This window comes from Arachis ipaensis, chromosome B3 (assembly GCF_059453495.1).
Source record: "Arachis ipaensis isolate K30076 ecotype BB chromosome B3, ASM5945349v1, whole genome shotgun sequence".
Taxonomy (NCBI): Eukaryota; Viridiplantae; Streptophyta; class Magnoliopsida; order Fabales; family Fabaceae; genus Arachis; species Arachis ipaensis.
In genome coordinates this window covers 131,510,841-131,526,967 of record NC_142438.1, presented here as the reverse complement: position 1 = coordinate 131,526,967, position 16,127 = coordinate 131,510,841, and the positions used below count along the sequence as shown (strand labels likewise).

At 32.1% G+C, this 16,127-nt stretch overlaps 2 protein-coding genes across 2 annotated transcripts; one reads left to right on the top strand and one right to left on the bottom strand.

The window, feature by feature from the left end:
- Positions 1 to 5,235: 5,235 nt before the first annotated feature.
- Positions 5,236 to 5,829, bottom strand: LOC107633643 (uncharacterized). Its single transcript, XM_016337251.1, has one exon. The coding sequence runs from the start codon at positions 5,827 to 5,829 to the stop codon at positions 5,236 to 5,238; it is 594 nt and encodes a 197-aa protein (XP_016192737.1).
- Positions 5,830 to 12,096: 6,267 nt separating this feature from the next.
- On the top strand, positions 12,097 to 14,555 carry LOC107631057 (gamma-glutamyl peptidase 5). Its single transcript, XM_016334375.3, has 4 exons — positions 12,097 to 12,462; positions 13,434 to 13,589; positions 13,891 to 14,058; positions 14,213 to 14,555. The coding sequence occupies exons 1-4, from the start codon at positions 12,145 to 12,147 to the stop codon at positions 14,312 to 14,314; spliced, it is 744 nt and encodes a 247-aa protein (XP_016189861.1). The 5' UTR covers positions 12,097 to 12,144; the 3' UTR covers positions 14,315 to 14,555.
- Positions 14,556 to 16,127: the final 1,572 nt, after the last annotated feature.

Here is a 16,127-nt window from a genome sequence, read left to right as displayed (position 1 = left end):
AATTGTCAATGAAATATTTGCATATAATGTGGCATTAAATATCATGCATGAAAGTAAGGATCTTGAGCCAAGATCAGTCGAAAAATGTCGACAAAGGAATGATTGGCCAAAATGGGAAGAAACCATGAAGGCTGAATTAGAGTCACTTGCAAAGCGTGAAGTCTTTGGACCTGTAGTCTGTACACCTGAAGATGTAAAACCTGTTGGATATAAGTGGATATTTGTGAGAAAACGAAATGAGAAAAATGAAGTTGTGCGCTATAAAGCCCGACTTGTGGCACAAGGTTTTTCACAAAGGCCCGGTATAGATTATGAAGAAACGTATTTCCCTGTAGTGGATGCGATAACATTGCGCTATTTGGTCAGTTTATCTGCATATCATAAACTGCATATGCATTTAATGGATGTGGTAACAGCCTACTTATACGGCTCATTAGATCGGGATATCTATATGAAAATCCATGAAGGACTAAAGATATCTAAACCATCTAGTAAATATTCGCAAGGGTTATACTCAGTCAAATTGCAAAGATCTTTATATGGTCTGAAACAATCTGGACGAATGTAGTATAATCGTCTTACTGAGTATTTGGCCAAAAACAGATTCAAGAATGATGATATCTGCCCATGTGTTTTCATAAAGAAAACTACATCTGGGTTTATTATAATTGCTGTGTAAGTTGATGATTTAAATATCATTGGGACTCCTGAAGAGATTCCAACAAATTATAAAAACTCTAAAAGAAGAGTTTGAGATGAAAGATCTTGGAAAGACTAAGTTTTGTCTCGGCCTGCAGATCGAGCATATAAAAAGTGGGATCTTTATTCATTAAACAACATACACAGAAAAGATCTTGAAAAGATTTTATATGGATAAGTCACATCCCTTGAGTACCCCAATGATTGTAAGATCTTTGGATGTGGAAAAGGATCAATTCTGTCCTAAAGAAGAGAATGAAGATATCCTTGGTCCTGAAGTACCATATCTTAGTGCCATTGGAGTGCTAATGTATCTTGCTAATAATACGCGACCTGACATATCATTTGCGGTGAATTTACTAGCAAGATATAGTTCATCTCCAACCAGAAGACATTGGAGTGGAATCAAACAAATTTTTCGATATCTTCATGGAACGGTTGATATGGGATTATTTTATCCCTATAGATCCAAGTCACAAATAGTTGGCTATGCAGATGTTGGATACCTGTCTGATCCACATAAAGGGAGATCTCAAACAGGATACTTATTCACATATGGTGGTACAGCTATATCATGGAGGTCCACGAAACAAACGATAGCAGCAACCTCCTCTAATCATGCTGAAATACTGGCGATTCATGAAGCTAGTCGCGAGTGTTTTTGGCTGAGGAGTCTGATTCAATATATTCTGTCATCATGTGGACTGATTGATCATAAGATAGCTCCAACTGTCCTGTTTGAAGATAATACAGCATGCATTGCTCAACTTAAAGGCGGATACATCAAAGGTGATAGAACTAAGCATATTTCTCCCAAATTCTTCTTCACCCATGATCTTCAAAATCAAGGGACAATTGATGTCCAACAGATTCGCTCAAGTGACAATCTGGCAGATTTATTCACAAAATCACTCCCAAAATCCTCCTTTGAAAGATTGGTACATGAGATTGGAATGCGCCGATTTCGAGACATTAAATGATGTCGGCTAGAGGGGGAGACTGTACTCTTTTTCCCTTGGTCAGGTTTTTTTCCCATTGGGTTTTTCTTGACAAAGTTTTTTAATGAGGCAGTCCCCATCACTAAAGGATATTGTACTCTTTTTCCTTCACTAAGGTTTTTTCCCACTGGGTTTTCTTTAGTAAGGTTTTAACGAGGCATAATCCTTAATGGGCATTCAAGGGGGAGTGTTGGGATAAACATGAAATGAATGCCCATTTATCAATTGGGCGGCTAATAATCTTTCCCATGCAAAGAGATTTATTTTCAAGGCAAAATGAAAGTAAATGAAAGTTGAAACCAAAGGCTTGTTACCAGTATAAATAGGTGAAGCCTCGCTTGTTTTATACACATCAATAAAGCATTCCTCTCTCTTCTTTTACTATAATATTCTTCTTATACACTAATAACAATTCTCTCTCTTTATTTATATTGACTTTTCTTCGCTCTTTCTTTCATACGTTACTACATATATATATATATATATATATATATATATATATATATATATATATATATATATATATCATCTCTTTTATATTAAAATAGTAATTGTGGTGAATATTACTAGAGTTATTTAATTATATTTCATATTTATATTTGTTACTTCTTTCTTATTTATTTATTTAGTTATTTTACAACAAGATAGTCATGTTTATTTTTTTTTATTTTTATTGTTAATGGCATCAAAATTTATTGATGTAACACATTAAATAATATTATACTAATAATTTTAATTGACAGCTAATATAATAAATTTATAAAATTAAATTTAATCAATTCAAATTAAAATATTCCAATATTTTAAGATTTTTTTTTCAATTAGATTTTAATTTATCTAATTCACAATAGATAATTTCAGCATTGACAAAAACAAAACTAATTTTTTTTTTACCTAAACAAATTAAACATGGTGGCCTACAAGATTTAATTTTCAACGGTAAGATAGTTTTCTTCTTCTCCTTTAAGATAATAATGTTAGTTAGAATGTTCATGGTCCGGTCCAAATGTTCGATCTAAAGATTTGGTCCAGTCTCAAATATTTTAAGGATTAATTTTATATGATTTTACCGGGTCTATGATCGAATAAGGATCTCAAAAATAAAATCGGTCGTTATTTTGGACCGAATACAAGTCAATGCGAATCCGACTTTACTCGACTCATGTGCACCCTAAGGGAACTAAAAAAGATATATATGTTTTAAATTAATTTTAATATTATGTTATATTAATTATAAGATTATTGTTTTATTTTTAATTATACTTGTTGAATTAGAAAATAGATCAAAGAAGTATCAAATTAGAATTTATGAAGAAATTCAAGTTCAAATATAGATATCAACTTTTCAGTAACAAGTTTCTTCTTTATAAATAAGTGCATCATAAATAAATTTTTTTATAAATAAATTTCTTTATAAATTATTGTTAAAGCTTTAAATACCCCGTTTTCATCCACTTTGAACCCAGTATAATTGTAGCCTGAAAATATTTATGTTTCATCGGATTTAGAATCGATTTAAGGTCTAAAAATAGACCCGGTGTATATTTAAGGTCGGATTTAAATCAGGACAAATCCAATTTTATCCGACTTATGAACACCTTTAATGTTAGTTTCTTTTTAGTTATATTATTAATGACGTCAGAATTTGTTAATATAGTATATTAAATGACATTATAATAATAGTTTTAATTAGTGGCTAATATAATGAATTTATGAAATTAAATTAAATTAATTTAAATTAAAAAATTTTAATATTTCAATATTTTTTTAATTAAGTTTTGATTTGATCTAATTATTTTTATCATGTTAACAATTAATTTAAATTTTTAGATGTGTATTATAATATTACTTAATATATAATATGAATAAATTTTCACACCGTCAATAAAAAATAATAAAAAGACTAATATAATTAATTTAAAATTTTTTAAAATAAATTTAATAAATTTTTTTAAATAACCAATTTAAAAAATAAAAACGATTAATTTTTCAATAACGAATTTGGCTATTTTATTAATTTTGTAGTGTATAGTAAAACATTTTTGTGCATCCATATTGCTGGAAAATCCACATAAGACGTGTTCGAATATGGACCAACAAGATGGTTTATTATTCTACGAGAGACAAAGTCATTAACACACAATAATAGTATGAATTTTCATCTTCTAAATTTTAAATTTTATTTTAAAGAGTAAAATTTGATCTCTTATCATTTATTTTATAAATGGAATAAAAAAAATATGAGAGAGAAACCATCTATGAAGCACGGACACTTCGCTGAGTTATCGTGTCCGCGTGTCAGACACATTTCGGACACGACACTCACCGACACTCGTCCGACACGCGTGTCTGCTGTGTCCAACCGTGTCTTAATAAAAAATAAAAAATTCTTCTCCAGACACGTCTGGACACACCTAAATACCATCACGTGTCCGTATATCCAGTCTTATTCTTAACATATATTCCTAAAATAAATTTAGATATAGTATATATTATTATTTATTAAAACAAAAAATATTTTAAATACTTAATATAATTAAAATAAGATATTAAAAATAATTAAAATTTTTAATTTATATTTTAATATCAATAAAATATCAAAATATCATTACAATTTATCTAAAAAATACTTTATATTTTATATATATGCGTGTCCCCGTATCATGTAAGATTTTAAAATTCGTGTGTCGGCGTGTCCCGTGTCGTGTCGTGTCCCGTGTCCGTGTCAGTATCCATGCATCATAGGAAACATTCAAAGATAAAAGATCAAACTTTATTTTTTAAACTAAAATTCAAAATTTAGAGAATCCAAATCCATAATAATACTATCATATAAATCAAATTAAATGCCAAGAAAATGCAAATATCTCGATCATCACAACTCACAAGCTCTTTAAATGTACAGGTTCCTTCTTTTGGCTTTTAAAGTAAAAAAATTAATAAAATAATAAATTAAAAAGTTAATTATTTTTAAATTAAAATTAAAAAATATATCTTATAAAAATTATAAAATTAATAATAATTAATTTTTTATTTTATTATTTTATTAATTTTTTATTTTAAAAGATTTAGTTTTTTTTATATGTGTTTTAATAATTTTTAACGAGTGTTGACTTTTTATTATTCGAAATGAAAGAATTTAAAATTTTTAAATTTTAATTTATTTAAATATTCTAATTTAAATTTACTTTATTCAAAGCTATTATTTGATTTATAAAATGTTTTATTTGAATAACGAAAAGGTAAAAAGAGTTAAAAACGAAAAGAAAAATCTAATGGACCAACAGGTGTATCTTGCTTTAATTAAATTAAATTTTATTTCGCTTTATATTAAAAGTATAAATTAAAATTCTTTCTTTCGCAGAAGTCTTTTTAAGAAAAAAATATACTGATAGCATCTTCATATTTTATTATTATTGCATATGTATTTTTTTTGAAATAGAGAAAGTTTAACACATTAAAATGGAGCAAAACAAACAAACATAAAAACATAAACGCTACAGACAAAGCAACCAATCTCCTTACACCTTCGACTCAGCTAACAACTCCCGAAAATATCACAGTCATACCACTCTTTGTAACTCAGCACCGTCTTTGTTTGAATGGAGTCGATACTTGCCCGTACATTCTTGAAAATTCTGGCATTACGTTCCAACCAGATGTTCCAGATCACTGCAAAGAACGCCACCATCCACAGCTTCTGTCCTTGTCTTCTGCCGTGCATGCCAATCCAACTCCCAAAAAGATCTTTCATGGTTCCAGGGATAACCCAAACACTACTAAAGGATCGCAACCAGTAACACCACACCTGCCATGTTACCTCACATCGAAGAAATAGATGCTCAACATTTTCTACCCCCTTGTGGCACAGGACGCAAATATTATCACTATGAATATCAACTCCTAATCTAGTCAATCGCTCCTTAGTATTAATTCGACCAACTAGCACAAACCATCCAAACAATTCAATTCTTGGGGGTACCAAGCCTTTCCATAGTGCACTGGTGAAGTTATAGCTCGTGATCTCCTCTGACAACGTCTCCGTTTGGATTACCTGCATAAAGGACTTCATGGAAAAGACACCTATGTTATCAAATTTCCATACCACAGTATCCTCGTTTTCAGGTGACATCCTCACTGGCCTTAGTCGCTTATGCAGTTGATGTACCAGTTCTAGCTCCCATTGGAACAGCTCCCTCCTCCATTGAAAGTTCCATATCCACTCTAATCCATCCCAAAAACCACAATCCCCAATCACAAAATTTTGTTGGCTTGAAATAGAGAAGAGTCTTGGGAAGTTCACTCTCAGTGGACCACCCTGAACCTAATTATCTTCCCAAAATTGGATTTTCCTACCGTTGCCGACTTCCATTGCCAAACCACTAACCATTTTATCCTGCACCCTTTGCTCTTTGATATTTAGCTGGCAGATGTCCTTCCAAGGCCCCCTTTGACCGGTACAGACTGATTTGCTAGCATTACATTAGGGGACAACTTGTTGCAAGAACAGACAATCTTTTTCCACAGCGGGCATTCTTCCTTCGAAAACCTCCACCATCATTTAAACAATAGTGCTGTGTTCCTAAGCACCACATCCCCCACCCCCAAGCCCCCAGCCTTTTTTCGGAGCCTAGACCAACTCCCACTTGACCAACGAGATGCCATAGGTACCGTCCTCCTTACACCACATAAAATGCCTTTGTAAAGCAATCAGCTTGGTCGCCACTACCCGTGGCATTTTATACAAGCTAAGGTAATAATTGGGCAAGCTATTCAGGACTGATTTGATAAGAACAAGCTTACCTGCTTTATTCAACACCTTCGCTTTCCATAAGATGAGCTTCTGTTCCACCTTATCTATTAAACCACTCTTCCACCTTAGTCCATGACAACAATAAAGATGTCTCACGGCCCACAAATTCAGCCCAACAGAATACACAAATTAAATTATAATTTAGTCTTTATCTTATCTTTATCTTTATCTTTATCTTTATCTTATCTTTATCTACTTTTATCTTTCATAGGCCAATACTCTATATATACTTAGTTTTACCTTCATAATTTACAATTCATTCAATCAACAATCAATAAAATTTCATCTTTTCTTTTTCACAATTCTTTTATTTTCCCATTCTTTCACAATTTTATTATGGTATCAGAGCTCCTCTTGAGCTCTGCTGACATCCATGGATCAAGGAGAAAGGGCACACCAGTAACTTCATCCGGAGCCTCTTTTGGACCTTTCGTCGGCCCAACACTTTTCTTTCATGGCACTTCCTTTCAATGAAGAAGCTCGTCCTTCAAACCAACTTGAGTTTTTGCCAAGCCCAACTACTCATTATCTTTGTTCTTTCAATACCTTTTCTACTGTTAACAATTCTTCAAATCGAGATTCATTCTTGAATACTTGGATCATTGATTCTGGTGCCACAGATCACATTGCATCAAATTTGTCTTGGTTTATTTCTTACACACAAATTTCTCCTATTATTGTTCATTTACCAAATGGTTCTCGAACTACTGTTTCTTATAAAGGCATCGTTCAATTTTCACCATCTTTGGTTCTTCATGATGTTCTTTATTTACCTCATTTCAACTTTAATATTATCTCTATTTCAAAAATTACTTCAGCACTCATATGTGAACTCACTTTTTCATCTTCTTCTTGCACTCTACAGAGCAACAATTTGGGGACAATTGATTTGGCCAGAATGAGAGAGGGATTATATGTCTTTGAACCCAATTTCAGTAAAAATTCATCCACTACACACTCCATAAATTCTATCCAATCTCCACCCATTACACCTTCCAATATATGGCATTTTCGTTTAGGACACCTTTCTGGACAAAGACTTAATCATTTACATAAATAATTTCCTTTTATCTCTATGCATCATGACGAGGCTTGTGACATTTGTCATCTTTCTAAACAAAAGAAACTTTCATTTTCTCAAAGTTTTAACAAAGCCAATGCAAGTTTTGATTTATTACACTTTGATATTTGGGGTCTGTTTCGACAAAATTCTATTCATAATCATAAATATTTTTTTACAATTGTTGATAATTTTAGCCGCTTTACATGGGTTACTTTATTAAAATCAAAAGGAGAAGTACAAAATCAAATAAAAAATTTTATTACTTTAATTGAAACACAATTCAACTCCAAAGTCAAAACTATTCGTTCCGATAATGAACCAGAATTTATTTTACCTGATTTTTATGCTTCAAAGGGCATTATTCATCAACGTAGTCGTGTTGAAACTCCTCAACAAAATGGAAGGGTAGAACGCAAGCATCAACATATTTTGAATATAGCTCGTGCTCTTATGTTTCAATCTAATTTACCATCATCTTTTTGGTCTTATGCTGTTAGACATGCTGTTTATTTACTTAATAGAGTTCCATCATCCGCAATTAATTTTAAAACACCATTTGAAATTTTATTTAATCATCCACCAAATTATCATGACATTAAATTTTTTGGATGCTTATGTTTTGTTTCTACCCAAATGGCAAACAGATCAAAATTTGATCCAAGAGCCAAAAAGGCTGTATTTATTGGCTTTCAATCTGGTTTTAAAGGGTATATTGTTTATGTTTTAGAAGATAAAATAATTGAGATTTCTAGAAACGTGATTTTTTATGAAAAGATCTTGCCCTTAGTCACAAAAAATGTCCAATTTCAGACACTCAGCCCAACATTGCCAAACACACCTTCTCAAAAACAAGATTCAGTTAGTCTTCCAGTTGAACCCTCACCTATACCCATTGACCCAATTCCACCTAGTTCTTTATTTTCTCCAACAACCTCTCCTTCTTTCTCACTATCGTTTCCTAACCAAGTTGAACCCATGACCACCGAATCACTTTCAACACTAGACACCAGTCCACCATCACCTTCTCATCCCCCGTCACCTTCTTCACCACCTGAGCAACCCCATCCTCGTCATTCCGACCGGCCTCACCGACCTCCAGCATATCTCTCTGATTACTTGTGTAATTCCTCTCTTATCTCTACAAATCAATCTCCCTCAAAGTGCAAGTATCCTTTGTCTTCAGTCATGTCTTTTTCTTCTCTTTCATCTTCACATAAAAAGTTTCTTTTATCTCTACATTCTGATATTGAGCCAAAATCTTTTAAGGACGCCAATCAACACTCTAATTGGTGTAGTGCTATGAAAGATGAGTTGGATGCTCTTGAGCTGAACAAAACTTGGCGTCTTGTTGATTGCCCTGCAGGGGTTAAGCCGGTTGGCTGTAAATGGGTCTATCGCATCAAACGTAAGCCTGATGGTTCAGTTGATCGATATAAAGCACGCCTTGTGGCTAAAGGGTTCACTCAAACTGAAGGTGTTGATTTCTTGGAAACTTTCTCCCCCGTTGTCAAGCCTGCCACTATCAGATTAGTTTTGGCATTGGCCTCTATGAAGCATTGGCCTATACATCAGTTGGATGTCAATAATGCTTTCTTACATGGGGATCTTTTTGAGGATGTTTATATGACTCTGCCACCCGGATTTATATCTCCTCAACCGAATCAATGCTGTAAGCTACTAAAGTCACTGTATGGTTTACGACAATCTAGTCGTATGTGGTATGAGAAACTTTCTCATCTTTTGCTATCTCATGGATATCAGCAGACCTCATATGATTATAGTTTATTTGTCAAATTCATTGGTGATCAAATTTCTATCCTTTTAGTCTATATTGACGACATTGTTCTCACTGGTAATTCCATTTCTGAACTTGCTGCCATTAAGTCTATTTTGCACCAACACTTTCGAATTAAAGACTTGGGCCCATTAAAATATTTTTTGGGTATTGAAGTTGCTCAATCAGAGAAGGAAATTTGCTTATCTCAGAGAAAATATTGTCTTGATCTTTTGGAGGATTCTGGTTTATTAGGTGCTAAACCTGCCTCTGTTCCAATGGATAGTACCACAAGACTATATCAAGACAAAAGTCCCCTGCTATCCGACCCTTTTGTATATCGTCGTTTGGTTGGCCGTCTTATCTATCTCACCACTACTCGACCGGACATCATGTATGCTACTCAACAATTAAGTCAATTCATGGCATCTCCTACTGAATCTCATCTTCAAACTGCCAAGCATGTGTTACGACATCTGAAAACTAGTCCCGACAAAGGACTTTTCTTTCCAAGGGAATCAGAAATTTAGCTTCTCGGCTTCAGTGACTCTGATTGGGCCGGATGTCCTGACACTCGATGATCTTTAACAGGTTATTGTTTCTTCTTAGGCAGTTCTTTAGTCTCTTGGAAGACCAAGAAACAAACCACCGTTGCCCGCTCTTTCACGGAAGCAGAATATCGTGCACTTGCCAACACAACTTGTGAACTTCAATGGATACTAAATGTGTTACAATTTTTACGCATCTCTCCTATCCGCCCACCAGTTTTATATTGTGATAATCAGAGTGCTCTTCATATTGCTGCTAACCTGATTTTTCATGAACAGACCAAACATTTAGAGGTTGATTGTCACTTGGTTCGACAAAAAGCTCAAGCTGGAGTGATGAAACTTCTCCCGATTCCCTCTTCTGGACAACTAGCTGACATCTTCACCAAGCCTTTGTCTCCTCAACTCTTCCATTTTAATCTGAATAAGCTTAGTGTTCTTGACATCTTTCATCCTCCAGCTTGCGGGGGCGTATTAAATCACTCTTCCACCTTAGCCCATGACAACAATAAAGACGTCTCACGGCCCACAAATTCAGCCCAACAAAATACACAAATTAAATTATAATTTAGTCTTTATCTTATCTTATAATTATCTTTATCTTTATCTTTATCTTTATCTTTATCTTATCTTTATCTACTTTTATCTTTCATAGGCCAATACTCTATATATACTTAGTTTTACCTTCATAATTTACAATTCATTCAATCAACAATTAATAAAATTTCATCTTTTCTTTTTCACAATTCTTTTATTTTTCTATTCTTTCACAAATTTATTATTATCAATGATTGGTTTTCACGTCTTCACTGCATATGTATTAAACAAAAGATCTGATTCAAGTTCAAACCGTTAAGGAAATATTCAACATATTGTGAATGAGATCAAAATCTCACTTCAATCTTTAAAAAACAAAAGAAATCAATCATAAACAACGTTTATTCCATGTTTTGTTTGTTACAATATATAATTGCAAAATATGATGTGACTCTTTCTTCTTTCGTTAGAATAACGAGCACAAAGTAGAATCATCAATAATATACCCAGTGTATTCTAAAAATTCTTATTTATTTTAACGAGAAAAAAAAATTCTTCACATTTTATTTCCTTTTTACTTTTCACTTTCTCTTCTCTTACTTTTTAAAATAAATGGCCAAGATCATTTCTTAGAATAAAAAAAATTAATATTCCGTATAATATATAAATAAGAATTTATCTGTGTATTTCCTCACTTTTGATCGAGAATATTTGTGCTTTTGCGTTGAAGAAACAAAAGAAATAATTGTTAACTTATTATGCACTTTGTGTAACAAAAGTTTTACATATTCTTTGTACTTTATTGTACAAACTTCTTCTCGTTATCACACTATTGCAACGATAAAAAAAAATAGTGACTATATATTTATGGCCAGAATTGTGTTTACGTAAAGAAACAGCCATACAGGCTCAACTATTGAGATATGTTTAACTAAAAAATCAATTTGTTTTTAATATAAAGAAAAAAACAGGTTGGTTTTGATTTGATTCAAATAAACTATTTTTTTAAGGGATTTGAAAACAAATCAATTTTTTTGAACCACAACACAATACATGATTACATGTTGGTCATTAATCCTGCATGAGTTGATGTGAAAACAACTCTATTTTACTCTTGAGTTTCTGAAAATAATAATAATAAGTTAATCGTTATTCCTAAATTATAAAGAGCGTTACCTTTAATTTCGCCAATAATAGACAGCACTACAGCAGTGATAAGATTATAATAAGGTGAAAGCAATGAAAAACCAAAAGATTCGGAACTCTTGAAACAATTGGTACACTTGATTATACCATGGAATCGGATCCCATTTATTACTACGAATTTATATCTCTATCAAGAACAGATTCATTATTAGGTATTTTACCCCTTATCCATAATTCCGGCCACATTCATGTTGCCGCTTAATCAAAACTATATGCTGTTGTTGTTGTTGAGTATCAAGTATCAACTATCGACTACGGAAAAAAAAAATAAAAAAATAACGGCGTTTACAAATGCAGTCTTGGGGTCAAAACCACGACTCGCAAGGCAAGGGTCGTTTTCCTTTTTCATTCCTTCTTGGAGTAAGGATAAAAATGTAATAAAGTGAAAAAAGCATGGGCAGTTTGGTAACACCGGCACTGGCTTTTAAAAAGAGGCTTGCCATTGGCAAGAGCTCAGCATAAATACACCTGACGAGAGAAAGAGAGAGAGAGAGAGAGAGAGAGAGATGGAGGGAGATGAGGAGAAGAGGTACGCGGTGTTGCTGTGCGCAGAGGATTCGGAGTACGTGAGGAAGAAGCACGGAGGGTATTTTGGGGTTTTCGTAAGAATGCTGGCGGAGGCAGGGGAGACATGGGACGTTTACAGGGTGGCCATGGGTGAATTTCCAGACGAGCATGAGTTGCCTCTCTACCATGGCTTCGTTATCACTGGCAGCTGTAACGATGCCTATGCTAATGACACGTGGATCCATGACCTCATCAATTTGCTCCACAAACTCAACTCCATGAACAAGAAGATCCTCGGCATTTGCTTTGGCCACCAGGTAAGTGCCAACTTGTTCCTTTCATTCCACCCGCATATTACATATTGCCACGTCCAAACTGCAAGAATCGCTACTTTCATATACATAACCAATCAATTACTCAATTATTCTTTTAACCTTTATTTAGAATAAATTACCATTTATATCTATGAAAGATAGAAACGCTCACAAATGTATTTATATAAGAATAAAACGACAATTGTATTCATGGAAGATAATTTTTGTGTACCAAGAATATGCTAACAGACCAATTGTGTAACCAACATGCGAGTACAAATAGTAATTTATTCTCTTTATTTATTAAACAAGTTAGGATTTAGAGATTCAAATTTATGATAACAAAATAATGTTAAAAAAATTAGTGAATATTGGTTGAAAAAAAAATTGGCTTTTTAGTTAAACTAAGTATAAGTATATGTTTGCGTGGTTATCCTTTTGGGCCTCCTTTTTAACTTTGTTTCATTATAATTTCACATGTTGCTGTTCATACCCAAGTTAGTTAGTGACGAGACATGTATATTTTGATTTTTTGTTTAAATAAGTACATTTGTACATATCCAACCTCATGGCCCACTAGTTAGTGTCATATTTAGTTAATGAATTTAGCTCAAATGAATTATGGATATATTTTAAAGAAATTTTAATTAAAATACATCCTTAATCTGCAGACGTTACTTTCAAAGAAAATGTATCTTTTACTATATGGTAATATACATAATGCATATTACATCAACATCTATTTATCTTAATTCTGAATAATATTTCCGAAATGAAACTGGCCAGAATTCCATACATGATACATCGCCTTTATTTTTTTAAATTGAAGATTGCTTTATAGATTGGACGGGTATATATTATGACGTATATGATAATGTTTGCCAATGTATATATAAATCAAATTGTTTTTTAGCTTTTGCTTGTGAAGGTTTTTATATTTGTATTTAACTATTTATGTACCAAAATCGCATCAGATACTTGGGCGTGCATTGGGAGGGAAGGTGAGTCGTTCTCCGACTGGTTGGGACATCGGTGTCAGAACCATAACCTTGTCTTCTTCTTCACCATTGGCACTGACATCTCTCGACATTCCATTAAAGCTTTCTATTATTGAGTGCCACAGGGACGAGGTGTGTGCATGCATAGTGCATATGTGTCTAAATTATTCAACTATATTACGTATACACTAAAATCAGTTACTAATATAAAATATATGTTGAAATACAAAATATATATTGAAAATAAGCTACCTAACACATATATTTATACACAAATACACTATGACTAATTTTAATATACAAATAGTATTGTTATACATTATTATTATTATTATTTCCATCAAAATTAAATAATTATTGTCTCATGTATATGTCTACCCTAAGATTTTATAATATAATTACGTGATGATAATATGGGATTTAATTATTTTAGGTAAGAGAGCTGCCAGCTAAGGCAGAGGTGATTGCTTGGTCAGAGAAAACTGGAATTGAAATGTTTAGATATGGAGATCACATTATGGGAATCCAAGGTCACCCTGAATACTCTAAAGACATTCTTTTGCACCTTATTGATCGCCTTCTTAATAAAGATTACATTATGGTATGTTACCAGTGCCATCTTCTATATATTTTAATTCTATATACACACTTCTCTGGCTACAAAACAAAAATTAATGTGGAGACTATTTGAAAAATTAAATTTGTTAGTGACTAAAATATTCTACAAATTCTAAGTATGATTTGTAATATGACAGGATGATTTGGCTGTAGAAGTAAGGGAGAAAATTGCATTTTGGGAGCCAGACAAAGAAGCATGGAAGAGGATCTGCGTTAGTTTTCTCAAGGGTCGGTTGTGATAAATAATTAACGAAACAATAATGCATACTTAATTAAGGAAAGGGCGGGTTTTGTAAATAAATGATATATTAATGTGGAAGAGAGATGAGATCTATCATATAGGAGTAATTAATTTAAGAAAGGGAAATTATGTCAATTTCCACTAATGCAAGCACAGCTACTCTTGCATATTACAGAAATTATGTAATTGCACATCAATGTGAAATTAATTAACTAGGGGAATAAAACTACCTTTACTATTATCAATCTTGAATTGGACTAGTTGGTGAAAAGTAGAAATGCGTGCTACTTATGAAATCATACCCATTGTTTGAAACTTGAAAGCCTTATTGCACATGCATAATAATACTAGCTATGATACAACTGTGTGAGGTGATAAGCCACACTTTGCCAAAACGAAAAACTCTCAGGGAAGTTTTCTTAATTAGGAAACGCAAAATTAATTAAGAATACAATGTGCGTCTTTTATTTTATTAACCACACATGTTTTCTCTTACTATGAAATAAAAATCATTTTCTTCCTGATGCCGTCTATAAAAGTTGAATGAGTGAATGAATCTAGAGGCTACATATATAATATATATAACTAACTATACCAAAATACCATCCAGTATAAAGTTTCATTCTCTCCTTTATCTAAATCTAAAAAAATTCACAAAAGGAATTTAATAAACGGTAATGCAAATTATGGTTATTTTTGACTAATTTTCTTTGGTTACCAAACATTTTTTTGATACATCTCATCTAAACCAATCTATTAAATTCATTGGATACATCTTATCTAAACCAACCTGTGTGGATGGATAGAATAATATAATTACACCAACCATGTGAAGACTTAGGCACCACTTAAATAAAGATCCCAAAAATGACTTTATGGTAAAGACGCCTACGTGGCAAAATTTAAACCATACATTCTAAAATCACACTTTTCACTTAAAACCGTAACTTTTCACAAAGAAAAGCGTCACCTAATAAAAAAAAAGTAAATTAGAAGATTTAAGAGAAGAAATAATTAAATTATCAAAATTAATAGATCAAAAATTAATGATTTTAACTAATGTTAATTGTAATGACACCGAATTCTTAAAATCAATACAAAATGATTTTTCTCAAAATCTTTATTTTACTATAAGTTTTATTGAAGGACATCAAAAACCCGAAAAAACTTATTTTTCACACGGAATTTCAAAAAAATGTTACCATGAAAATGACTCCCCACATCTTTATCATACTTTTAACCCACAATTAAATTCTATAGTAGATATGCTTGAAGAAATATTAGTATCCATAAAATTTCAAAGAAATAAGGAAAAAGAGAATCCCAAAGAAGAAAAGTTTCAAAATATAATCAACGTAACAGATTTAAAAGTAAAACCACCACTGAAATTATGAATATTGAAGAAAAATTAGAAGAAGTTACAATGCTTTTTAAACAATTAAAAATGGCTCAAGAAAATAATATTATGGAACAGGGATTTCAAATAGAAGAAGAATTAGTAAATTCTGAAAATATAGAAAATGAAGAACACATCCTAGATTATTCAAGTGATGAAGAACCAGCAATTCCAATACAAGTAAAAAATGAAGCTGGAACATCTAAGAATAATCAATCTCAATTTAAATGGGAAACGGGTTTTGATAATTATGCTTTTAAAAAAGGGTTTATAAATAAAGATTCAAAATATACAAAAATACCATCAAAATACGTTCCTAAAATCCAGGAAATGGAAGGAAAAAGAATGCTTGACTTAGACTGTAAAAAGAATGAAAAAGAAATTTTCGAAAATTGGTTGAATTCCTTCTTATTAG

Excerpts from the sequence above, each read along its gene's own strand:
- LOC107631057 (XM_016334375.3), top strand. The coding sequence starts at position 12,145 with ATGGAGGGAGATGAGGAGAAGAGGTACGCGGTGTTGCTGTGCGCAGAG. Across the intron at positions 12,463-13,433 it reads GCATTTGCTTTGGCCACCAG|ATACTTGGGCGTGCATTGGG; the intron begins GTAAGTGCCAAC and ends AAATCGCATCAG. Across the intron at positions 14,059-14,212 it reads TTAATAAAGATTACATTATG|GATGATTTGGCTGTAGAAGT; the intron begins GTATGTTACCAG and ends GTAATATGACAG.
- LOC107633643 (XM_016337251.1), bottom strand. The coding sequence starts at position 5,829 with ATGTCACCTGAAAACGAGGATACTGTGGTATGGAAATTTGATAACATA.